Below are 27,525 nucleotides of genomic sequence, written 5' to 3'. Positions count from 1 at the left end.
TTGAGGAGGGTGATATTTATTGTTTTTGTGTTATTATCCTTTAGATCTGGCAAAGTATTTATGTATATATATCCTGATACAAAGGAGCTATGGCAAGGCTACCACGGTGAATATTTTAATCTCTGGTGCGCTTTGATGGTGCAATTGTTATCTCAACAGTGATTGGCTACAATCGTAGGCCCTACCCAATGGCTAACAAGGTAACGTTTATGACAAGGCCATCAGATGGTTGAGCGGCAGGGAGGGGCAGCATCCACAATATTTTCACCATCATGGGGGGAAATGGGTTGATTAAGCAGAAGAATGGTCATGTTAACGGATTAAACGGGAAACTAAATGGGAAACATGCGAAGGTGAGCAAAATGCATTTGTAGTAGATTGCAGACGATAGATATTCAAGCAAGACATTGCCTAAGCCTTGCTCAGGTGAATGCATGTGGATATATATTGTATCTGTTGATCTTCTTGTTTTTCCGAAAATAATGATTGAACATTGTCTTCTCATAGCTGTTACTAGAAAGTGTTCCGTAGATTCTGTGTAACCCTATTCTCTGCCTCATTTATTACATATTAAAGAACGGCCACAACAGTAAGAACTAGAAATGAATAGCCTATTGTTAAATACTTCAGTAAACAACAGGTAGGCTCTGTATATTAGATCCGGTTGGTGTCGTGTACCCACGAGATCAGATGAGACTGAGCTTACTTGTTGAAAGTCTGGTGGTAAATTTCCTTTACATATTTTGATCTGTACCAGTAAGTAAAAGGACTACGAGATACTGATCATATTTGATACAGATCTATTTGGATGACTCATGACTCATGACTCTGTGGTGACCTACTGTCCATTAACCAGTTGTCATCATTTGTTTCGTTTCATTTCGAATATGTCCTACAATCTACTTTTTATGTACATGCTTACTTTAGTTTTTATGAAATTGTGAGCAAATGTTTTTATTTACTAATTTTGAGTGTTAATGTTTTACTGGTTCAATTTCTGTTATTCTGTGAAACATTCTGTTGACTAGGCCTAACCATGCTAACTGTAATTGCCATCATATAAACGGCATGTGTTCAATTTTCAACATGGGTACAACTAGTGAAACCCTTTTCTGGTGCCCAGGCGATGATATTGATGGAATATTGCTAATACTAAAAGCAGTATAAAAGTCAGGCAGTCAGTCTAAAGTTATATTTGGGCATGATACTTTTCTAGCATATCTTATGAACGGCAAAGTGCAACTTGGGTACGGCATATGTTGTTAGTAAAGAAAATAAATCTTTTCTAAAAAAATTCATTACCAAAGTTTGCTACTTTTTATCATGTATGCTATGTAATGTGCATTTGTATACTTTCATCACTACTTATTTTAGACTCTCAACATTAATAGCACTGCAACAATATTTCAGTTGAAGGAAGACGAGTTCTATGGATGAACAACTTTTTTGTTACAATTAATGCGATCATCACTCCAACTTCTAAATGCCATTGAAAGAAGTATTTCAGTTATTTCTATAAACATGATAAATCTATCATGATCATAAAGAATTGTCAAAAATTTTACTTTGTCAATTTTATGATGGCCCCCTTTGCAGAAATGACATTTTGCAAATATAGATATCATTCATTGCTATTGTAGTGATAGAAACTAACAGTTTTAGTCCACTAGTCCTTATAATGATATATAGCAAAATCCTTAAAAAGGAAAATTTCAACTACTAGTCCTTATGACATCTTAACTATTGGGCTGTTTGGCAAGGACGATAAGACTGGTGCCACTTTCTGACACAGTACTGTGGCCATTAATGTAAGCCTAAAATATAAAACAAAGTTAATTTGTTCATACATAATTCACCCCAAACTCCAATGGGTTGGTCCTGGCATTGCTTATGCCAAATGTATAAGAGCCTATCGATGTGCCTCCTGTGATAACCTGATTGGATGAGATAAGCTGTAATATTACCAGCTCGTGTCCACATGCTGAATGTCTGTGTGACTAGTGTTTCAATAAATATGTGAAGGGAAAACTAATTAATGTAATTTGCAAAATTTCTAACAGCGGACATTATTTTTACGTCCCTTTTGAAGTGCATATATTATTGGTGTCTGTTCTCAATTATTATGTATATTGGAATCAATACAATGCATTTAGTAAAACCCTGGGTAATTATGATTCATCGGGAGTGTGGAAATGAAAACATTTTCACTTGTCTTCTCGCAAGTAATCTACTAAAACTAACTTGTCCTTACTTTTGTACTACGTATCATCTTCTCGAGGCAAGGGAGTTAACTGACTTTAAAAGTCCAGTTTCCACCCTTGCCAAACAAGACTGGAATTTCTGTGCTCAATCGTAGCGTCACCAGTGACCAACCAGATTCCATCTCTCATATCAATGCTTCAAACAAAATGGCGGCGTTCAGTGAAGACAATCTGATCAATAATTGAGATCTGTGTCGTAATAAAACCGTCGTAATAAAACCTCGCAAAGTGCATCGTATCAATTGAGCACCTTCATTAAAAACATGAAAAAAGATTGGGAATATTATCTGTCGACGCCCAGTTGGCGGTACACATGCTTTGCAAATCCTGCAGTTGACCAAAATCTGCTTGTTGTTTACGAACCAAATGTCTCGTTCATTACGCTATTTTGATTGGACTATGCATAGACTCGTTAGTCCAGCCAAAATGTAACTCCGGAATTCCAGCCTCGATCGGCAAAGGTGGAAACTGGACTTCTATTGTCATTTGACACCCTTGGCTCGGGAAGATGACTACGTCTATGTATATTTCACCTTGTATAATGCACTTTGTCAACATTGAGGTTAAACCTGGATTTGGAATGGAGGCAATAGTTGCTTTTGTAATTATGAAATATTCTATTTGCAATAATATAAATGATAAAGGGTTTAATGTGTTCCACTATCACAAGGAAAGCCAGTTTCTAACAAATCCAGGATAAAGTTGAAATGTAATGAGCAGTTAAATTCAGATGCATTTATTAAAAGACAAGTGTGTTGATATTCTTTACATTTGCTAGTGATACCAGTTGTTTGTGAATCAACTTAAATATGGGTTTATGTAAATATATACTTGTCAAACAGCTAACCACTCAGGCATGGTATTCCAACACCTCCAGCAGTAAAACTTTGGCTGTGGACAGTATTGAGGTTGTCACATGGCCTTGTTATTATATTGTATATATAGACCATTTTGTCAATGCTCTGATGCACACACGCCTTCAGGTGTAGCTGGCTTCAGCGTTATCCCTGTACATACTAAACATGACTGGAGCAGTACGTTTGAAATACTTTGAGCCTTCAAACACCTAACAGCTAATGGCTTGAAAGCTCTTGAGTTTGATGGCAACAATATGGCCATGACAGATTAAATATAGTCAGCTGAAAAATTCGAGTGTTCTTGAACTTTTTGTGAAATGTGCAGTTGTCACATTATAGTTGTCATGGATATTGCATCAACATTCTTTCAGTGCGATTGAAAATTGCATACATCTTTCAATAGTTTTATCTGCAGTGACACTCGAGAATCTTATTCGGTGATCTACAACACCAAGTCATTAAGCATATTTTTTGTCACTTAAATCCTAGCAGAAATGAAATCTTAGTGCTTTGATTGTCCTAAGCCTGTGTTAAAGTATGGGAGTTACGATCATCTTAGTGCGAAGATTGCTTTGTGGTATGGGGCCCTGGTTGGCTGTACTTGTACACTCAAGACACTGGTTATTACTGTGTACAAACTGAGAAAGTTGGCAGAAGGATGCAGAGTTTTACCCGATGCACAGATGTGCATCCAGTATGTGGTCCAGAGGGATGCACAATAATATTCATTGTACCAAATTCTCAGCAAGAAATATATAGATCCTGTAATTAAAGTAAATTTTAAATCTTACAGTACAGTCCACTACACCATTAATCACTTTACATGACCCTCATATTTCATATAAGGACCCTTGAAATTAGTAATTGGGGGGTCCTCTAGGCTCCTAGTTTTGTAAGGTTAAGCCGAGTGGATGATAAATAGAATCTCACCCTCATGTCTGCTAAGCACAAATATATCAAGACCCATTGATATTTTGATAAAATTAATAATATTATCTGCAGTCCTCGGATATTTGTAATTTTTATCAACTCTTCTTGATATGTTTAAACTTGCATGACACTTGGCATGATTCTCTATATGTTGTTAAAAGTAATGGTCACAAGATATGATGCAGTGGTTAAGATTGCTTCAGTCAAGTCGAGTATATTTATTGAGAGCATGTGATAAAATGAATCTGTGTCTACAGTATATTATCATGGTAACTTCAGCACAATGGTAAGTTGTAATTTGATGAATATATGGGGCATGTCAGCATGCCCTATTGTTGAAAATGATTCACATGTTAACATGCTTAAAGGCGATATTGTCCTCAGAATCAAAATAATGACTTGCGTTGAATAATAACTAAACCCATTTCTTGTTTGTAATTCCTATTAACTGAAGCAATAATTAACTTTAATTCCCTTTGTCTTTTGTTTTCTTTTTCAGGAAGAAAGCTGGAAAGATGATTTTTATGAGTCTTTTGAAGAGACGCCACTTTTGGTGGCCATTATCACCTATCTGGCTTATGGCATCCTGGTGGTGATTGGTCACATCAAGGAATATTACCGAGTGTACATAAAATGGGAGAAGAGAGCAGGCAATGAACCTGGACTTGAGGTATGCCACTCTGAACATTTAGAACATCACCAATTATTCAGGGCACCATTTGGTGCAGCATCATGTGGTTGGGTGGGATGGGAGATCGGGATGCCCAGTCATCTAAATTTCCGCAATTAGATGTGCAGAGTTCCGTCTCTTGGGCACCCCAGAGACCTATGATTATGGATTCGAGTCCAGGTTCACTTCAATTATGTTTCTAGGTTTATCAGCACCATACCTGTGCTTGTGGGTTTCACCAAGGTGATAAACGTCGGAGACCTTCCATCACTTTAGGATTTCCTTTCACATTAAGCTAACATACCATGATATAACTGGAATACTGTTCAAAGCAGGGTTAAAGCAAACTCAATCACTCATAAATCAGGGAACAAATTGGTCCTTCATATGCATACACACATATGCCACAGCATACACACAGCATGGCTGCCCCTCTCGTAAATCAGGACGAGTAGGTCCTTCGTATCTGCCTCATTTTGATACCTTGACTGATTGTCTTTGAAAATGTCCTAAAGATAATGTTAAGATTTGTTGAGGGTATAGAACAAATGCCTATGAAAATCTTGAAAATCTTTGTCTCTTGCAAACTCAATTGCAGCTCATGAAATAACTCAAAACTTGCCACATGGACCAGTAGTCAGGTAATCTGGTAATGCTTCAATAGTATTAATTAGCAGTCCTGTGAAAGAGGACTGCTTTAATGTTTTGTTTTGTGATTTTTCTAAAGTCTACTACAAAAACAATAATTGACATTAGAGATCATTCTTCCTCATGACCCTGGGGAATTCTCATGGCACATGTCTCATGTCACAAAAAGGTCAAGGTCGGGAGATTGAAAATACTTGCAAAACAAGTTTATGGTAACTTTCTCAAAATGTAATAATGCATTTATCATTAAACATGGTATAGGCTAGTACCTTCTCTAGGGTGGCACTTGGCTTTGAAAGTGTTTTGGACAAGATAAGTCAAAGGTCAAGGTCAGCGTTAAGGTTTTTGTAAAATATGGTTATTTTCAATTTCTGAGTCAAGGTCACCTCTGTGCATGAAATTTTATACCTGCATGTATCCCAACAAATCCTACTACATGAACTATTGTTGCCATGTCTATCAAAGGTCAAAGTTATCTTGGAGGTTATTCTGAAACATGGTGTTTCGTTCATAATCATGGTGTTTAGGTTTCCTATAATAATTAGATCCAAAAGAAGTGATATATTGCGGTGTTAAACAACAAACAAAACAAATGTATTAGGATACAGGGAAATTGCCGATATAAGATATTAGTTTCAGTTATAGTTTCTGGATAAAGACTTGCCTAAGGTAACACCAGCCTGAGGTGACAAGAACCCATCACCCAGACATACTTTTCAATAAGACAAAAGTTATGTCTACATAGTTTTATGGATTGTATATTTAAGTAAACCTGTCATCACCTATATTAGAATAACCGTAAGCTTAGGCTCCTTAAGATTTAGCCCCCATACAGGCTCGTCTATTGTGATATTGTAATCTCTTCCCAAGCATCCAGGATATGTGAACAAGATTAGTGCCATTCCAATTAAACAAGATAAGTTTTCCCCTATGTCCCCAACGAGGTGGCCTAGCTTTGGTTACTGATGGCCTATAGCCCGTGTTTTAAAACTGTATATATAATATTGGTATTTGAAAATCCATTTCCTATTACTGTTGCACTTTTACTCGTACAATCCTGAGACTTGGTAAATGTTGGACTTTAAAAAAGTTGTCTTGAATAAGGTCAAGGTCTGGAAATAATATTTTTGAACTCGAAGTAAAGGGGGGTATTTAAGACTTTAGATGCCTGGAGGAAATAGGGGTAACAAGGTAGCTTCTGTTGTTGCAAACACCTCTAATCTGTATCAGAGATCACAAACCAAAATTGATTAATATGGCTGATCAAGAGTGTCATGTCTTCTCTCTAAAATCTCCACTTTGACTAACACACATAAAAGGCGACTATGCTTGTCAAAAGAGGCAACTAACGGGATCGGGTGGTCAGGCTCGCTGACATGGTTGATGCATGTCATCGTATCCCATTGCATGGATCAATGTCATGATGTCTATCACTGGATTTTCTGGTCCAGACTCAACTACAGACTGCTGCCATATAGCTGTAATATTACTGAGTGTAGTGTTAAACAACAAACAAACAAAATCATAACTATAATGTATAGTACTCTAATTTCTTTAATATCTTAGGCAATGGGGTAGCCTAGTGGTTAAACTGTTTGCTCCTCACACTGAAGTCCCAGGTTTGATTCCCCACATGGGTACAATGGGAAAAGCTCATTTCTGGTGTCCCTTGCCTTGATAGTGCTGGAATATTGCTAAAAGCGGCATAAAACCATACTCTCTCACCCAAAACATTAGTTATAATTATTGTCTGTCTCACAGTCCCTGAACCATAATATTTTCCTTTCAGCCCTTTCTGTAAAAGCTCTGCATGAAGCAAGTCTAGATTTTCCTCAGGTTCAGAATCTCCCATCTCACTTGGGTATTTTAAGGTCCCTCTTGAAAAGCCTTGATCTTTAGTGTCAACCTTGAAAAACCTTTAAAATCACCCAAATAGCTTGAAAAGCCTTGAAGTTTTTTTACTAAATGACATATTCTTGTTAATCAAAGTATTGAAGCACAGAAAAATATGTACCAAAGGTGTTAAAGTGAGGTTTGCTACAGTGATACATTTGTGTGTCAAAGACCCTGAAGAATTCATGACAGACTTAATTTATTTTTTGGTTGGTTGAAAAATAAATCCTTTTGGAAAATGTGTGATGGTCATACGTCACACTGTGTTTTAGGTCCTATGACTAATATTTAGTATGCTGGATTTAATCAAATATTAACAGACTAAGGCTTATAACTCAACTTAAAAACCCTTGAAAATGACTGTTGGCAGTCTTAAAAAGCCTTGAAAAGGCCCTCATTTTAGTGTTCCAAGTGTGTATGAACCTTGTCTAAGCAGGTCCAGATAAATCCCTGATGTTATTCATATTCATACAGTTTTACCAACTGTTGCCATATATTACTCACAACACATAATACAAATAAATAATAATGCATTTTTTAAAAATACAATTCTATCCTACTTATCAATTATTGTATATATGAAACCCGGAAATTTCAACATTCGTCACCTCTGGCTAACACTATTGGTTCCCAAATGAAAATTCTAGGCATCAAATTGTGACTATCCCCTAATTGTAATAGCACAAACTCCAATACAACATTATTGATTAATGTTTGAGTGGGTTCTACAAGAACAAACATCTACACCATTTACACCGACAGCTCAATCAGACTTTATGGTTGTATTATCATGGTGTAAAAACACTCTCTCAACCCACATACTCTTATCTAGAAGGAAGCCTGTGCCAAAATTGTGTCAGCATTCCCACCCATAAACAATGATATACCGTATTCCCCCTATTAAGTATCCTATTTCACTAAGGACCCACTGACCCAATTTTAGACTAATCTTCAAGTGATGTTTATAAGCACCACATACTAAGCCTGACCATCTGTATTTTCTGTACAATACACATTTTTATCCACCCGGCATATAATACGAGGGAATACATTATCATCATCTGGTCTCTCTGTCCATCATATCTTTTTTCACTTGATTCCTGGAAGAACAGGGCTAGAAAAATCCACACGTCCACTCGTATTGACGAGTGCCATCATGTTAAGGGCGAGAAAGAATGGAAGAAACACTTGTTCTACCAGGCGAGTACATATATTTCAATTCATCTCCATTTGTTTAAAACAAACAGTTTTTAATAAAATATGCAAGAAAATTTTGAACCTAAAATATATTTTTATCTCTCGCCAGCTCTAAGTATTAACAACGAAATACATGTCGCTCATATCAAAAAAAGGCGACATACTTGGCAACTGACTGTTACAGAAATAAACAGGAAGTGTGTTTATGCAGCAGGTATCGAGACTAGATTTTAAAGAGAGATAATTATATATATTATTTTTGTTGTAAGCAACTCGATACTGATGCTCAAATTTCAAAGCGATGATGAACAGCTGATGATTGATTTTGTGAGGCAAATGGCTGACATATGGATAATTTTGATCATGGATGTGGGTTATTGACAAAAAATATGGTTTAATTAACAAACAAGCCAAAAAAGGAAAGTTTCTCCAAAACAGTACGACTGTAAAAAAAGAAAAAGAACTGTGCAAGACACATCGTTGAGCAAGTTTCAATGGTCAGGGAAGTATTTTGTACAGTCTGCCATATATTATAACTGAAAACATAAAGCTTGATGACATTTACCAGGGCAAGTGAAAATATTGCATGACAAGAACCAAATATAATTTACTTGCCCTGCAGGACAAGTTGTGTTTAAGAAACTTTTCCAGCCCCACAGAAATCCAAAATGTAAATGTATGTGCAGAGCTACAGATAAGCTGCATATTTGCGTAAATACTCCCCAAAAATATTCAAAACCCAAATACTTTCAATTATCTTGTGTACAGAAACGCATGCATTAAATGAAAATCTCAAATGTATAGAACAGCACGCGTAAATACCTAATGAAGCTTTTTAAGCATGCATACAACAGAGTTAATTTCCGAAACACACTTATGAGCTAATTTACTTTCTGAGTCAAGCCTTTATATTTAGAACTGTTATACATGTTAAATACATCTAAAACATTATTTCATTTTTTTTTTAATCTTAAAATGTTCATTTATTTTGGGGGAAAACAAATACAGAGATGAATGGATGAGTGAAAAAATATTGGTTACCCAGTGAAAAATGTGACCATGGTGACAACCCAATTAAAATAGAAACCCAAGAGTAAAAACTCAATTGCTCAAAAAGTTATCTGGAGCTCTGTATGTATACGTCTGTGCCGAAAACAAGAGTAGAAAAAGACAATTACGGGTAAAGTTTCTAAACACAAGCAAATTTCGATTTTGGAATGACAACAAAAGAAAAACTTAATGGATATACCTCAAATTCTTTCTCTATAAAAATAATCACATTTCACAGATGATAGTATTTTAGATTAAATTTCCCTAGCCTTTAGAAGAGACAACACAAACGTAATCTCGTACAAGAAAGGCCGTCTGCATGAATTACACTAACTATTTCTTGGCCCAAACAGCAAGTTGGATTCAGTGATTTTAGAAAATGCTATGATCGATGATACCTTTGCATCCAGATATCTCCATAAATATTTGAAAGTGTGACTCAATCATTCAAATTTAACTGAATGTCCGCTGTCTTTTCAACTTCCAGTTACTCATAAACCTTTTCTAGCTGCTGCACATTTCAAGAACGCCGTCCTCTGAATGACTGAAATTTTGCGAATGAAACAAAAGAGTGAACCTGGAGCAGCATTGTTTAATGAGCATATGATGAACAAAACAAAAGATCAACAAAACATTCTTTGACACGGTATACACATGACAGATGGAAATAGACCGCAAAATTGACAACACCATATGTTACCTCATTCCGGAATGTAAATACATCTGTAATATATTTGTCATGTCTCATCACTTTGTATATATATTCAATTACGATGTAAACACACATTGTCGAAGGCCTAGAAATTTGATACCTGCAGATCGTTGTCTCCCACATGCAAATGAAATGAACAGTTGATCGTGGTAAACATCCCTTGTAAATGATCTATAATTGTACTTGCGAATAATCCCCCCTAAAGTTGACAATGAACAGAAACAGGGGTCCGGAAACCCTCATATGCGCCGGACATGTCCGATTGGGAATCTCAAATGTCCGGTTTAAAATATTGGTTACCGGACATTTAAATTTTTCTGTCCAGACATTTTAAAAAGTATTGTCCGGACATTCTTAAATTTTGACTGGACATGATCAACAGTTAGGACTGCGCAGTTTCTGTCTGCAGATGTAACACAATGAAGATTACCTACACTGACAAGCTTTGTTTCTTTGATTGTTGTAAATACATCATACCTACATGATAGTCTAATCGGTCAATCACTGTAAAAGGCAATAAACTGAGTTGACACTGATTAATCGAGGATTAATTACTGAGAACATCTTGTTAATTTGAGTGAAAGGTGTTTACAACTGTACATAAATACATTGCATCATCGATGTACCTCATTATCCTCACAATGCTACGATACGTAACCTCAGACAAGTAACGAAAGCATGACGACAGCCAGTCGACCGATGCAGATCAGTCAAGCAGACCCTCAAAGTCTGGACGATCATTTGTAAGTCATGGCTAACGACTTTCAATTGGTTGACATACAATAAGGATTTGCAGATCTTATTGTTTTCAATAGCTAGTCGTATATTGAATCTTGTTTGACCGCCATTTTGCTTTATGTGACGATCGATATCACACTCCGTCGCAGTGGTGACTCAGCATAACACCACTGCCACAGGCTAATTTGCATATCACGTGACCGGACTTTTCTCTTGTTTGTAAACAAACGCGCTTTTTCAGAAATCAGTATAGAACGGACTAATGCAAGTATTTGGGGGCGCTTTACATATTGTTTTGCATAACTATGTAGATATGCTACTACAACTGCGACACTGAGTTGCATGATAATCTATATTTATGCATCAAAGTGACCGTGTCGCTAGCTCCCCGTTGGGCTTCGATGACAGCACGTGGAGCCGTACAACCAATGTAAACATAGGATAACTACGCAAAAACAAGTAGATTTTTACGTATTTGCATACTTTCTCAATGAAAGTAAACCATTCTTTGACATATGTTTATGAAAATGTGTAGACTTGTCAATCATGAAACGGATGAAAACTCTGGGTAGGAGAGTGGATCGATATCATTTTTTTATGGTCAATAATTAAGTACAGATGAAAAAAGTATTCAAATAACTATTGCTATCACTGGGGTATTTTAAGGTCCCTCTTGAAAAGCCTTGTTTTTTAGTGTCAACCTTGAAAAACCTTTAAAATCACCCAAATAGCTTGAAAAGCCTTGAAGTTTTTTTCCTAAATGACATATTCTTGTTAATCAAAGTATTGAAGCACAGAAAAATATGTACCAAAGGTGTTTAAGAACCTTGTCTAAGCAGGTCCAGATAAATCCCTGATGTTATTCATATTCATACAGTTTTACCAACTGTTGCCATATATTACTCACAACACATAATACAAATAAATAATAATGCATTTTTAAAAAATACAATTCTATCCTACTTATCAATTATTGTATATATGAAACCCGGAAATTTCAACATTCGTTACCTCTGGCTAACACTATTGGTTCCCAAATGAAAATTCTAGGCATCAAATTGTGACTATCCCCTAATTGTAATAGCACAAACTCCAATACAACATTATTGATTAATGTTTGAGTGGGTTCTACAAGAACAAACATCTACACCATTTACACCGACAGCTCAATCAGACTTTATGGTTGTATTATCATGGTGTAAAAACACTCTCTCAACCAACATACTCTTATCTAGAAGGAAGCCTGTGCCAAAATTGTGTCAGCATTCCCACCCATAAACAATGATATACCGTATTCCCCCTATTAAGTATCCTATTTCACTAAGGACCCACTGACCCAATTTTAGACTAATCTCCATTTTCTGTTTACCTGTGCATATATTATGGCAAAATATAAGATAGCTACGCGATAAATAGCAAGAACAATTTAGAACGAAGCGTGGTTCATTTCACGTTAAAATATTGTTCTTCTATCATAACATCATTTCTGGAGATTTAGAACATAGGCTTGCAACGTGATGACGTAGTATACTGAGCAACATTATTTTTGAGAGGGAAGTGTCTCATGAATTGTTCCCCAAAGTTGTAGCTGGGCATCTAGATAAACGATTGCTTCCAAAATGGGAGAGATATGACAATCGATATTAAGAGAAAAGAACGGATAATTGATGTGAAAATTGTGAGAATATGCGGGAAAGACCAAATTTATCCCCCTGTTCATAAAATGGACTTGTTCAACATTGCTGTGGTCAGATTCTATTCAGGGAGTTATCATTATTTAAATACGGGTAAATATTTTTAAAGCATGTACTCGTTGTTTATAGTACTTCAAAACACTGCAGGGAAATAAACCACTCAAGGCTCGTTTATTTCTTAAATACGGTAAATGTAACAACTTTGGGGTGGGGTGGGCAAGTGCTGTATGACTCTTACAGTGGGTAGATAAGTCTATAGAGTGTTAAACCAGGTTTTATATAGCAGTCTTCAGTATCATGGCATTTTCCTTTGTAATTTGGGGTCAGCAATCACTGGTATTATCACCTGTATAGGTAACTAAGCGCTGACAGACATTGCTTCCAAGGTTATATCAAGTGTAGAAACAAAAAAAATTAAGTTGTCCCGATAGCTCAGTGGTAGACTGTTGTAAGCTATATCATATTAGGGTATTTCTTTGCTTGGGTGCCACATAGCCTAATGATCTCATTTACAAAGAGAATTTTAAGAAATTGTTTCTCTGCCAGTTGCATGACAGCAAGCTTGTTCATACATAGTGAAATTATAATATGGGAATACAGTACTCCCCACTCTAGCAGTCTCATTATCTACACTAATGTTTATTCGTTTGAATTTTAATTATTTTTTTTTATAAATGTTAGAAATGTGAAATATAAAAATGAGTAGTATAGGTAATGATGACCTATACTACTAAATGCAATTACCTCACTTTCTCATTTATTTGAATTACTGCAAAAAAAGGTTTTCAGTTTTTCATGCAGAAATAGATATGCATTTGGGCAGGTCAACAATATTAAATTGGTATGTAAGGATGTGTGGCCTCATTGACTTAATCACCCAGTAAACGTGCCTCATTGACTAAATCTGCCAGTAAACGTGACAGGCATTCACCATCCAACTGTGTCATCCAAACTGGGTAGTAAATATTGTCACCATGGTTACTGATAAATCAGGGAATGACAGGAACCAGCTGCACCTTGTGAAAGCAGTTTGTGATAAATTCATTATCACATTCTGTTGTCCTGTTAATGGTGGTGTTGTCGCCATCTGGTCCTCTCTAAAAATGTTTTCAGAGCTTGTACAGCATGTACAGTAGTAGACTCATGGCAACTATGAATTAATCTTTTGATGAATTGTCTCAAAACAGTTCAGTATCAAGTGTAACTGCATGAGCTGTGAGGATACTGAGTGCTTAGGAAGGAAAGAGAAGAGCAAACGTTATTTGCAAGCAATGAAATATTTCAAATATAGGAAATATCTGATTGTCTGAGAATATGGAAGTTATCCCTCTGCCATGAACGGGGGCGGGGAATATGGGAACAGAGTGCGTCTGTCCGTCCGCTGGTCCTTCTGTCTGTCAGCTTCTCAAAGGGGAGAAATTTTCTCAAAAACTATTTAAGTCAGAATAAAAGTTTGCATGCTTATCTAAGGGATACTTGTCAAGACCGAGTTTGAAAATTGGTCCCATAAGTTATTTATTTACAGGGTTATGACCCTTCATATGTTATTTTACTTGGTGCATAGTGTGTGCAATAGGGACATGTTTTCTCAGAAACTACTGAAGTTAGCTTATCTAAGAGATACTCATCAAGACCAAGTTATTTTTTCTAGAGAACTAACTCTTTGTGTGTACAATCTCATTAAAATCAGACCTTAGTTTTCGCTACCGCTAAACAAAGATCTGAGGACATCCCATTACGGGTCACGTCAGAACGACCTCCGCGAACTTTGACCAATCAGTGAAATGACCCATGAAGATCCGCGGTAGCAACCCATGCTTGCCGTAAAAGTCGACTATGCTTGTCGTAAAAGGCGACTAACGGGATCGGATGGTCAGACTCGCTGACTTGGTTGATGCATGTCATCGATCCCAATTGCGTGGATCGATGCTCATGATATTAATCACTGGATTGTCTGGTCCAGACTCGATTATTTACATACCGCCGTCATATAGCTGGAATATTGCTAAGTGCGGCGTAAAACAACAAACCAACCATCCGACAAGAAATCATCATTAGCCAATCAGAATGCAGCTTTCTCGAGCTTTACAACACTAGTTTCAAACTGGCGACTACGCTTCGCAACATATTTTGACGTATTCTCGGTTAAAAGTGTTAAAACTGATAAAAAGAACATTCTGGAATGGCTTACAGATGGCCTAGATTGTATGGATAAAATCATAAAACCCATAACTGTCATTTGTAATAACCTCTGTTAAATATTTCGAGGTTGCATGATTAGAAAACACATTCCGTCTGTCACTTTCATGATCTGGTAAGCGACGCTCTGATTGGTTGGATGAAAGGTCATTCTGACGTGACCAGTAATGGGATGTCCTCAGATCTTTGTTTAGTGATAGCGAGAACTAAGATCTGATTTTAATGAGATTGTTTGATTTTTAAGGTTTTATATGACTTTTGTTTTTAGTTTATATTCTCTACTGTATGAACAAACAACATTCTTATGTGCCCCATGGCAGGGGATAGTGATAACGCAGTTTTATTCTTAATATTACATCCGCTGTCTGTGTCTCCTTGCCCCAACATGGCTTTCAGCTTCAGAAGTGTTATGATATGGACCATTATAAGCTGAGCTTGCAAGAATGAACAGAAGTATACTAGACTTCGGACAAGTGGCTTAAGTTGCCGACTGCATTCTGTTCTCCGGTGAATCTGTGGTTCCAGACAGTTGTCAATACTAATGGTTTTAAGACAAATAGCATGATCCAAAGAGATATGATGTCCATAAACATGATAAAGAATATATCTCCAAGACCAGGGGTGACTAAGCTTCGGCCATTAGCAGTCCGAGCAAGTTTGGATCAAGTTTTCAAGAGCACTTGGTTGTCAACTGCAGGTATTAACCTTGGCCTGTATATTTGCGTTCCTGGTAGTTAAAATGGGAATCCCAGGGTGTCCGCTGTGCCAGCAGCATGTAAAATACAAAGTGTGTGATCATTAGGGCTGCAATGAATACACTATGAGGCTAATACAATTCGTATCACATTCGTAAATGAGTGAAAAATGTCAGACATTGAAAGTCTTGAATGATTGTATTACCTATCAGAGATTATAAATTATTATGTTTCTCTCCACAGGACTTTGTTCCGCTGTATGCCAGTTGGGAGAGTTTTTATACAAAGAATGTATTCCGCCGTATCAAGGATTGCTGGACGCGACCAATATCCAGCTGTGCAGGGGCCAACTTCGAAGTATTGGAGTTGGTCACACATGACTATGGCTGGAATTTTAAGTAAGTTCATTGTACATTCATGAGAGATTTTTTAATCATTAATACACATATATCTTGTTAATAGCATGTTCAGGCATGTGGTACCTTTTTGCACTCTACAGTGGAACCCTGCTTATCCCGTACCCAGATATCCGGAAACATGATATACACATTATTCCAGCTTTATGATGGTAGCCCACAAGTAGTCTGGGCCAGACAAACCAGTGATTGAGGTACAATTTCGATTCCCCACATGGGTACAATGTGTAAAGCCCATTGCTGGTGTCCCTGCCATGATATTGCTGTAATAATGCTAAAAACGGCGCAAAACCAAACTCACTCACTCACTCACCCATGCCATCAGTGTATGATTATTCTCAATTGGCCACGTCGCCGATCCTTACCACCAAACTAGTTCATGACACTTGAGGGTCACTGATAATGAACAAGACATCTAAAAGGCTTTTCACCACATAACTTTTGAATGTTTGTGCATTAACTTAAAGATTAAGTAGTTGATCTAGATTAATATGATACATGACTTAAACACGCTAGCCTTGATACATATTAATGTTGAAAGTCATTGATATTTGTAAGGTGTGTTTTTCGACGAACTTTCATTATGAAAAATTATATGCCTATTTCAGACTTACTGGCAAGAAATTCCAGGCAATGAACTTTGGCTCATACAATTACCTGGGTTTTGCGGAGAACAAGGGGCCCTGCGCTGATGCCTGTGAAGTCACGACCTTGGAAGAAGGGGTGGGCGTGTGTGCCAGTAGACAGGAACTGGGTGAGTTGTATGGAAGAGGGGGTGGGTGTGCCAGTAGACAGGAACTGGGTGAGTTGTTATATGGAGGAGGGGTTGGGCATGTGTGCCACTTGACAGGAACTGGGTGAGTTGTATGGAGGAAGGGGTGGGTGTGTGTGCCAGTAGACAGGAACTGGGTGAGTTGTATGGAGGAGGGGTTGGGCATGTGTGCCACTAGACAGGAACTGGGTGAGTTGTTGTATGGAAGAAGGGGTGGGCGTGTGTGCCAGTAGACAGGAACTGGGTGAGTTGTATGGAAGAGGGGGTGGGTGTGCCAGTAGACAGGAACTGGGTGAGTTGTTATATGGAGGTAGGGTTGGGCATGTGTGCCACTAGACAGGAACTGGGTGAGTTGTATGGAAGAAGGGGTGGGCGTGTGTGCCAGTAGACAGGAACTGGGTGAGTTGTATGGAGGAGGGGGTGGGTGTGAGTGCCAGTAGACAGGAACTGGGGGAGTTGTTGTATGGAGGAAGGGGTGGGTGTGTGTGCCAGTAGACAGGAACTGGGTGAGTTGTATGGAGGAGGGGTGGGTGTGCCAGTAGACAGGAACTGGGTGAGTTGTATGGAGGAGGGGGTGGGTGTGCCAGTAGACAGGAACTGGGTGAGTTGTTGTATGGAGGAAGGGGTGGGTGTGTGTGCCAGTAGACAAGGACTGGGTGAGTTGTAAGGAGGGGGGGGGTGCCAGTAGACAGGAACTGGGTGAGTTGTTGTATGGAGGAGGGGATGGGTGCGTTTGCCAGTAGACAGGAACTGGGTGAGTTGTTGTATGGAGGAGGGGGTGGGCGTATGTGCCAGTAGACAGGAACTGGGTTAGTTATATGGAGGAGGGGTTAGCCGTGTGTGCCAATAGACAGGAACTGGGTGAGTTGTATGGAGGGGGGGGTGTGTGTGCCAGTAGACAGGAACTGGGTGAGTTGTAAGGAGGGGGGGGGGGGGGGTGTGTGCCAGTAGACAGGAACTTGGTGAGTTGTATGGAGAAGGGGGTGGGTGGGTGTGCCAGTAGACAGGAACTGGGTGAGTTGTATGGAGGTAGGGGTGGGCGTGTGTGCCAGTAGACAGGAACTGGGTGAGTTGTTGTATGGAGGTAGGGGTGGGGGTGTTTGTGTGCCAGTAGACAGGAACTGGGTGAGTTGTATGGAGGAAGGGGTGGGTGTGTGTGCCAGTAGACAGGAACTGGGTGAGTTGTATGGAGGAAGGGGTGGGTGTGTGTGCCAGTAGACAGGAACTGGGGGAGTTGTATGGAGAAGGGGGTGGGTGTTTGTGCCAGTAGACAATGACTGGGTGAGTTGTATGGAAGATGGGGTGGGTGTTTGTGCCAGTAGACAATGACTGGGTGAGTTTCATCATGTGTATGGAGGCGAGGTGGGTGTGTGCTAGTTGATAGTGTTCATCTGTGAAATTACAAGCATGGTATGATCAACCATTGTCTGTTTTTTCAGGTTATTTGGAAATTCACAAGGAACTGGATGAGTTGATGGCTGAATTCCTGGGAGTCGAGGCGTCTGTCACCTTCCCAATGGGCTTCGCCACCAACTCCATGAATATGCCCTGTCTAGTGAAAAAGGTTAGTGGGCAGTAGACAGGTCTGCAGCCAACATCATTGTTGATTCTGTGTGACAATCTTTTTTAACTTGCAGAAAATGGCAGCCAATCTTGAAGATTCTACTGACTGCAGACAAACCCTTCAGTTCTATCACAAATGCCAAACTTCATACCTTGAAAATAAGTAGTTTCAGTTTACAAATGTAGGTGTTGCATGTACATACGGAGGTCTTCAGAACAGTTGTGTGTGGTTGTTGCAGGGTTGCCTCATCCTGAGTGATGAGCTGAACCACGCCTCCCTGGTGCTGGGCTCGCGCCTCAGTGGTGCCACAATCCGGGTGTACAAGCACAACAGTAAGTAATGATTGGGGATCATCAGTGAATATTATCGGTCCTTGGTGCTTGGTCATTCATCTGTAGTGTCTGTGATCAATTGTAAGATTCCATGATCGGTTGTCGCAAATCATGCATTGATTTGAAAATGATTAAGCATGAGCACATTCAACATCAATATGCAGCCATTCATGTATTACATTGATCATGTTCATGGAATACCATTCTTAAGATATCTGATCATAGTAAGATAAGATTGTAGCCAATTCTTAACTCTAGAACTTATACTTGTCCATATTCACCAGCAATAAGCCTGGGCCCCTGGCTTAGAGTCAGTAAACTGTCTGTCCATGATATCCCATGTTAAAATGTGACAGTTCTTCATCTGCTGCTCACTATACTATTAGTGCCATGATCTTGAAATCAAAGTTTTAACTCACCTCACTCATAGATGGGAAACAGAAGATGTGTTTTGTGATGTTGTTATTTGTTGCTTTAATTTGTATTGATGCAGTACACAAATGTTGGGTCTTTCAGACATGAAAGATTTGGAAAAGAAACTCTGTGAAGCTGTGGTCCATGGGCAGCCTCGTACTCACCGGCCATGGAAGAAAATACTCATTGTTGTAGAAGGGGTGTACAGGTAACTACTGTGTATCTTAATGGAAAACTTTGTGCACCAATATCTGTGCAAACCTTTATGAACTATTGGCATGATACAGTATATCGGGTAGTGTCATATCTTTAGCGTTAATCAGGTCATCACACCTCAGGGTTGATCATGTTGTCGTACCTCAGGGTTGATCATGTTGTCGTACCTCAGGGTTGATCATGTGGTCATACCTCAGGGTTGATCATATCAACCTACCTCAGTGTTGATCATGTCATACTTAAGGGTTGATAATGTCATCAACCACCAGGTTGCCTGGCTCAGCTTCTGCTGATTCAATTATTTACCGGTAAGCTGGAATATTGCTGACTGATGTCAAACAACAACTATGTACAATGAAGGGACCTTGGGTTCTCATCTCTCATACTTCCCCCCAGCCTGCAGTCCAGTTTCCTCTGTTTTCAGTATGGAAGGATCCGTCGTTCGACTTCCTGAAATTATCGCCCTTAAGAAGAAGTACAAGGCATACATATACCTGGATGAGGCCCACAGTATCGGAGCCATGGGGCCCCACGGCCGCGGTGTCGTAGACTACTTTAATGTTGACCCACGAGACGTGGATGTGTTAATGGGTACATTCACCAAGAGCTTTGGTTCAGCTGGAGGATACATTGGAGGAACGAAGGTTGGTTTCAAGTATTAACATCAAAATGTTTTGTAAAATGATTGTGAGAGATGAGACCAGTGATCAAGGTCAAATGACATGGCTTTTTCTATGGGAAGGATATATATTTATATATGCGTCAGTGTCAGTAACTGAAATCGGCTCTTTGTTTGATATACCAATTAGCAGTACAAAGTCATTCTTTCCAAATCATTCTGTTTAATTTGCCATTTGAATAGGTGTTTATTTGTAAACACAGTATCAAACACACCTACTCAAGGACTTAAAGGACTAATGCCACTTTCTACCACTGCTGATGTAGTAAACGACTCCAACGTCTTATTTATTGTTGATTCCAGCGCCTCATCAAACACTTAAAAGTGAACTCCCATAGCGCAGTCTATGCTTGTGCCATCTCCCCTCCCGTAGCCAGGCAGATCATCCACTCCATGAAGATTATCATGGGCAAAGATGGAACTAACCTTGGTAGGTCAACTTCTGCATTTGTTGTTTTCGCCTGTTCCTAATTTTGTCATAGGGCCCTGTTGTCTAAGTCATGACAGTTAGCTGTAAGGATTTGTATACCTTAGCTGTGTGAGGAGGATCTGTTGGTGAAGGGTTCATATAGATTCGCTCCAGTTATGATCTATGGTATGTCAGCACCACACCTGTCCTTGGTTTCTTCTGAATTTTTTTCTCCTCTGGTGTAAGCTTCTCCAGCATGGAGGCGATAAATGTCCCAGTCGTCTTAAGGCACTACAATTAATGATGCAGAATTGCATCTCTTGTGGGTTCAAATCCCAGATTCACCCAGATTATGTTTCTAGGTTGTCAGTCCTGTTCTTGTGTGTTTCATCAAAGTGGTAAATGTCTGACACCTGCATCACTTAAGGTTTATCTCTCACATTAAGTGTACCAGCTGTCCTAGGACTGGAATACTGTTCAAAGCAGGCACTCCCTCACCCTTAAGTTTACTTTACACATTTTCCATGTTTAATGCACTGATTGATGCTAGTTTGTTTTCCCTGGGAGCTTGATACTTCTGGACAGTCTGAATAGTGTTTCTTGTTTGTCCTTAGGTGAGAAACGTGTCCGACAGCTAGCTTGGAACGTCCGCTACTTCCGTCGCAGACTCCAAGACATGGGCTTCATTGTCTATGGCAATAAGGATTCTCCAGTTGTGCCTATGCTTGTGTTCTTACCATCCAAAATAGCGTAAGTAATGTAGTGCCACAACCTCATCGAAAGAAAAGACTTCCTCGTAAAACTCGATATTACATGCATAAGTGTAACTCTCTGTCAAGTAGATTTCAATGTTTATGTTTTGAAAAATAATTTGACTTTTTGTCAGTAATGATCTTTAGCCACAGGAACAGTTTCAGAAAGTATACCTTTGTTGCAGTGCCTTCAATAGAATGGCCTTAGAGCGTGGTCTGGGGACTGTGGTGGTTGGATTCCCAGCTACTCCTATCATTGAATCTCGAGCCAGGTTCTGTCTGTCTGCCGCTCACACCAAAGAGATGCTGGACAAAGTGAGTGTTGGGGAATGTAGCGCTTTGTTACTCATGCTGTATGCTCTTGACACTTCGGTTTTATTGTGTATGTATCATGTCAGTTGTTAAGATGACTTGAGTTACAAGGTAGTTTGTATGTATACATGAATGTCTGGAAATGTTTGCTACATTGCATCCTTGTTTCCTTCTCTTTGTTCCATTCTTGGGCAGAGTAGGTTCTCAATGCCATCATTCTTGTCTCCCTGTATGATGCTCAGGGAGAATAGGTGTCCCATACCACCAGTGTTTGTCTCCCTTAGGTATGTAGTTAAACAGCTGTCCAGTTCCTGTGGTTATTCCAGGGTAGAAAGCTCCACCATCACCACGTCACAGGAGAGAGACCCATTCTTGTCTTCCTGTGGTGGTGCTTGGGTAAGAAGGTCCCTTTCCTTCCATGTGTTTTTCTCCCAGTGGAGATTCCACAACAGAATGGGTCCTCAGCTCCCCATGCTTATCACATAGGCTTACTAAAGGAAGGATCAGATGGTTACAATGTGATACTAAGCTGACATACTATTGCCGTAATATTACAGTACCATTCGTGTAGTATGATTTCACTCCTTCACTGACTGTTTGGTTCTTGTGTGATCTGCAGGCTTTGGACATCATCGACCAGCTGGGCGATGAGCTGTGTCTTAAGTACTCCCGGCGCCCTCGTCGTCGTCAGTATTCTGAGGACTCAATCAAGCTCATTGAGGTAGGTTCACGCACTAAATGATTTCTAAGCTTTGGCAGAATCTGTGTATAGAACTGAAAGGTTAATGGTGTGGATATATTTGTGAAATGAGAAGAGCTATGTATGGTTGCCTCCGTAGTCAAGTGGATAGAGCATCTGTCCATATCACCTCCCCTACAGTGGCCATATGTAATCTGAAATGTGCTGTCAAAACACTGTGATAAAACTGTTCAAAGCACTAAACCTTAATCACTTGTCTGAAGAGACGATTAAATTGGATTGGGTGATCACATGGGAGGCTGAGTAAGACGTGTGTTTCAAGGAGGTCCCCCAGGGAGGTTCAACTCTCAACTGTGACGATAGTTTGTCATTATACTCTGAAAATATTAGAGGTTGCTCACACCGTCCTCCACTGGTTTTTGTGTGATAGTGTGCAAATACACTCTGACAATATTATTGGTTGCTCATGAAAGGTTTGACACATCTCATACAACATGACTTGTTTATTTAAGATCCAGACTCAAAACTGCAATCCCCACAACCTCTGTTACATCCCCACAGCCTAACCAGATATTCTAGCTACATGTAACAAACATTTGATCACTAACCATTACTTACAGTTACATAGCAACATTAGAATGTCCTCAACTGACAGGGAGTTATCACTTCTGGTATCTAGAGTTATCTCCCTTTGACCATAAGCTGTTGTTGCCAACACTCACACTGTCTGCCACTGGTTTGTATGGTCCATGCTGCAATGATAATTTTGTAATATTCCTGAAGTATCATTTGCCCACTCCTTCTCAAAGACTCATGTCTTTTTAAAGACATTTTATGAATGTGTTCAACTTTGTTCATTTCTGCAGTAACTGCCTCTGCCACCCACCTTGCACTTCCAAGACTTCAACAATGGCACCTCTGGACTGGCATCTTGCCCAAGATGCTGCATGAAGAAGGACCAAGTCAACAGCTCAACATCTACACATCACTTCTCCAGGAGCTGGATGGGGATTTGTTTCAATTACTTCATACCAAATGCCAAAAGCGTATTTTTCTGTTCTCCACAGATCATGTCTTCACTGCAGAATCAAAGTTTATTTTCTATATTACCCTATCCCTATGATGAACATATCTGTACAAGCAGTGGAGTGGGCCGTATCATCTCAACAGCTCACCTGCTCTTGTAGCTTCACTGAAGACTGCATAGTATACATAGTATACAATAAAGGTCATTCAAGTCTCATAACTCATGAGTACTGTGAAGTGATGATCTTTAACACCACAAAAGGTTCCCAAATATTAACAACATTGGCAGATTTGTATCCCAGATTGCCTGATTAGGATTCCTGAGATAATGTGTTTGTGTTTCTGGGTATATTAGGCTAAAAAAATTAAAAGAATTGGTTCTCAGGGCAATGGCTTATGAAAATATTGTGCGGGCAGGTGGCTTTTACTTCTTCTTTTTTGGGTTATATACAAACTAGTAAGAATCCAAATCTGTATATGGGTATATGGCTGTGTTTCAGGCGAGTTTTTCTTAACTAGATGTAGGGGGCTTTCAAGTGGTTTAGGGGGTCATCTTAACATAGGGTTGAAGAGTGTTTTATGTTTTTTTCCCCCATCATTAAGACATTACTGCGAGCATGTAACACCAGAAATTCCATGTCAACAAATCTGTGCTGAAGTACGCAAATTAATCATGTAATTACACTGTATTGGTTGTAAAAAGAGTTAATTATATATCTGGACATAAGTTTTTATTCTATTTTATTAATTCTATACAAATTTCATTCAATATTGTTTCAATTCATTTCGGCAAAATAGTATGTGAAGTGATCGGAAGATCGCACAACTCACCACGATCATATTACCGCTATTGATGCCTTGAAACAAACTTCAGTGGAAAGATAATGGATATATTAATGCCATACATTGACTCTGCTGAAAGTCATATTTCTTGTAGTTTGACTATTATATGTCAGCAAAAGGTTTTCGCAATCGTGGGCGCAGGAGCATCAACTGTGATTGCTCAAAGTGTTCCATACAAAAAAATATCCGGAATAGCGATCAGCTGTACCAAAGTGCTACGCTTTTGGTTATTAATTTATTTCACGCATGTAAAGTAAAGCTGCAACTAAAATAACATGATATTGGAATATAGATTCAGTTACAATTCTTCGCTCATGTATCAAAATTCTTTGAAGTTACATTATTTGGTATTTTTTTAACGAATCACCAGTAGATTTCAAGAAACTTGTGTGCAGCTGATTGCTACTTCCTTCTTAGTTTTCGAGAAAATACACACGGTAATCTTAATCTATGCATATAAAACCATGCCAATCAGAACTGGATACACAATTTAATCGCTAAATTATCATGTCTGGTGATACTTTATCTCAAATTTCGTATTTGTATTGACCAAGTTTGTTATAATCTGTTCGTTTCCCTGAATTTGCTGAAGGGATGCGATGTCATTTTTTTCTGCGAAAGACAAACACATGGTTTTTTTTGCAAATGTAGGGTTTTTGTATGTGCTGATGACGTGCTTCATTCCGGTTTGCTTTATAGACTGGGTATATAAATTAGCATCAATTTCCTGCTTATTTTACGGGACAAATACACATGTAAATCTTATCCTCTGCGCATGAAACATTGTCCCGCATAAAATACACAAATACCATTGAATTTGTAAATCATCATGTCTAGTGATGTTTTATCGCAAATTTCATGTTTTCATTGACCAAATTTGAAAACAGTTAAACAAGCACACAAACTCCTATTGTCGCCATAACCATAACACAGGAGATGTGCAATACAGCAGTGCGCATGAAAAGGGAAGTAACTGCACACATTGTTTTTAAGTATTGTAGCATTTTGCTGTTGGGGTCACAGAATATTTAAAGATTTTATAAATTAAAAAAAATTGAAATAAAAACAATACGTCTGGCAGACTTTGTGATGATGCGGCAGTGCCTGAGAACCAAGAATTTTAATTTTTAGCCTTGGTAAATGTTTATGACTTTTAACTTTGGGATAACCATAAAAAAAGGTAAATCTAAACTGAAAATAGTGGTGTTAAAACTCAACTGACTCACTCAAACTTCAGATATGTTATCATCAGACAATTATTGAAGCCTGTCATTTTTGTATATCAAGATCATCATTTGATATTTTTCTATGACCATGAAAGTTAGTCAAATCCAAAGTCAAAAGTTAGTCAAATGCTTTCTGTCCCCCAGTGTTCTTTGTTACCATGGTGATACTGTTTGTGATCGGAAACCACAGTGCAGAGCAGCTACTGTTGCTGATCTGCTGTTGTTGCTGTTCTGCTGCTGTTGCTAGTCGTTGCTGTGGTAGGAGAAACTGTTGATGAAAATGTTAATGTCTTGACTAGTGCAAGGTGATCTGTTTGTTCTGATTCTGTTACTGATACACTGATTCTATTAAGAGTGGTGGCATGGGGATTATTTTTGATGCAGTGGCTATTCAAGATTACATTATTTTTCCCCAATATATTACCTATTCCCTCCACTGTTGCCATGGTTACTGTATATTGTAGTCAGGGTACTCAACATGTGTTATTGTGTATCACACATGACTTTGCTAACTGCCAATTGAAATAAAAATTAGACATTAATTAAGTTGGTTTACTTTTGTGTATTAACGGGCACAGATATCTGTATGTCAATTTGTAATGTAAAATGTTTTGTATTTACAATATTAATCTTGTATATGTTTGTTGTTCCTACAGATTGCAAGTTGTAACTATAGTTTTGTAAAAAGTCAATCCACAGCTTCCTGTTATACTGTAGGTCAGGTGTATGGTGCTTCCAGCTGTTTTTTCTTGTACAGCTTGCGCTGACTCCACATCTCGTACTGCAAAGCCTATAAACTGTAAGCCTTGTTACAGTAACAGACACATTTCTTATTTCTATTAGGGGTCAACCATTTCATTTCATTTCATTTGGGTGTGGGGGGTGGCAGTAAGTTTTTGTTAAACTCATCTGTTCCTGAAAATGCTGGAAAAATAATATTTTGCCCTCATAATTTACACACACAAAATCAGTTGTGGATCTCCCAAAATTGTTTGGGGCATGTTTTTAGGCATCATGGGATGTTTTAGGCATTGACTGAAAATGTTGTCTGAAACAACAATCCCAGGCCCCCTAGATTATTAACAGATTGGTCCCGAAAATTGCTCTATTTGTAGGGATTAAAAGAACATAATAGAAACATCAGTAACAGTTAAAAATCTCCAATACTGACTTCCTGTCTTGCTGTTTATGTTTATGATATTAATAGGGATTTTTCTGACGGCATATGTTGCCTATTTCATTTCTATGTTGTATATATGGCACACCATTTCAAACAGCGTAACAGTTTTTTCTTTGACATAAAAGACATATACTACATAAAATGGTTTGCATTTGACTGAGTGGATATTTTATTTTCAGTGGTGGTAACCTGCAACACTGCAAAATGTTATCCATTGTCCATGTAGAATACAAATTGAGCTGGCAAGGAACTCTTTCACTATGCTATCAGTTAGCAGGGATTACATTTACAACCCTCTGTCTGATTTTGTTAGCTCACCTGGCATGGACTCAATGTAAACTTGCCTCACTTACAGTTGATGTTGTTTATTTCAGCTGCCTTACAACAGTGATTGCTTATTAATTCCATGGTCTCTAGATTGTGCTTATTTTGCCTGGCCTTCAAGCCATGATCAGTGTAGGGTGCCTGGGCTGAAAGGGTCTTGGTGACTACTATCACAGCATGTCTGTTGTGAAACCAACTTGTTATATGGCTTATCGGAAATTGTGACACTGTCGCCGTCTTTGAAATTATGACACTAATGCTATCTTTGAAATTGTGAAATCAGTGAAGCAAAATTTGAAAATGGTAACACTAACAGTTTTTTTTGTGTGTGTTTCTCAGCCTGAGAGAATTATGCTTTGATATTAATAGCTGACAGTCTCCATGGGTTACACGCATCCATCTCATTTTTTATGAAATCTAGATTTGCATGTGTAGGGATTTTATGAACTAATTGATAGACCAAACTTACAAGAAAGTTGTGTTTGGACCAAACACAATCAAAACAAGTTCATTGTACATTCTAATCCAGCATCGGACAGAGTCCCTAATGTTTTTTAGCTTGAAGTTTTAAGCGGAATCAGATGCAGATCCTGACCCCTGTCTTTAATCAGTATTTGTTGTTTGGTTGTGACTATGTGCTGACACTTTCTTAATTTTTAAGCAGCATTTCTTATTCGTTTGATTTTTATTGATTCATGAACGTTGTTTTACAGTACTGTGCAATGTAACTGATTTCTGAAGGGTTATTCCTGTGGTGATTGTAAACCTATTTGGTTGTTGTGATACTTGAAACTTCCGTACCACCATACAAGCCTC

General features: G+C 38.6%; 1 protein-coding gene across 1 annotated transcript; it reads left to right on the top strand.

The window, feature by feature from the left end:
• The first annotated feature begins 228 nt into the window (after positions 1–228).
• Positions 229–25,173, top strand: LOC139442109 (serine palmitoyltransferase 2-like). The gene is made up of 13 exons (XM_071222910.1): positions 229–353; positions 4,548–4,718; positions 15,788–15,942; positions 16,569–16,714; positions 18,172–18,296; positions 18,535–18,628; positions 19,145–19,250; positions 19,683–19,902; positions 20,241–20,367; positions 20,961–21,096; positions 21,284–21,413; positions 22,030–22,131; positions 22,977–25,173. Exons 1-13 carry the CDS (start codon positions 273–275, stop codon positions 22,977–22,979), a joined length of 1,596 nt encoding a protein of 531 aa, XP_071079011.1. The 5' UTR covers positions 229–272; the 3' UTR covers positions 22,980–25,173.
• Positions 25,174–27,525: the final 2,352 nt, after the last annotated feature.

Source organism: Haliotis cracherodii, unplaced genomic scaffold, assembly GCF_022045235.1.
Source record: "Haliotis cracherodii isolate W230 unplaced genomic scaffold, xgHalCrac1.p SCAF_5, whole genome shotgun sequence".
Classification (NCBI taxonomy): domain Eukaryota; kingdom Metazoa; phylum Mollusca; class Gastropoda; order Lepetellida; family Haliotidae; genus Haliotis; species Haliotis cracherodii.
Note: the sequence above shows the minus strand (reverse complement) of the source record. Positions and strands in the feature narration are given on the sequence as shown.

What these genes read in the sequence shown, in the direction of transcription:
- LOC139442109 (XM_071222910.1), top strand. Translation starts at nt 273, where the DNA reads ATGGGGGGAAATGGGTTGATTAAGCAGAAGAATGGTCATGTTAACGGA. An exon ending in TGCCAGTAGACAGGAACTGG is followed by an intron (nt 16,715 to 18,171) that starts GTGAGTTGTATG and finishes CTGTTTTTTCAG; the next exon opens with GTTATTTGGAAATTCACAAG. An exon ending in TTCTTACCATCCAAAATAGC is followed by an intron (nt 21,097 to 21,283) that starts GTAAGTAATGTA and finishes CCTTTGTTGCAG; the next exon opens with TGCCTTCAATAGAATGGCCT.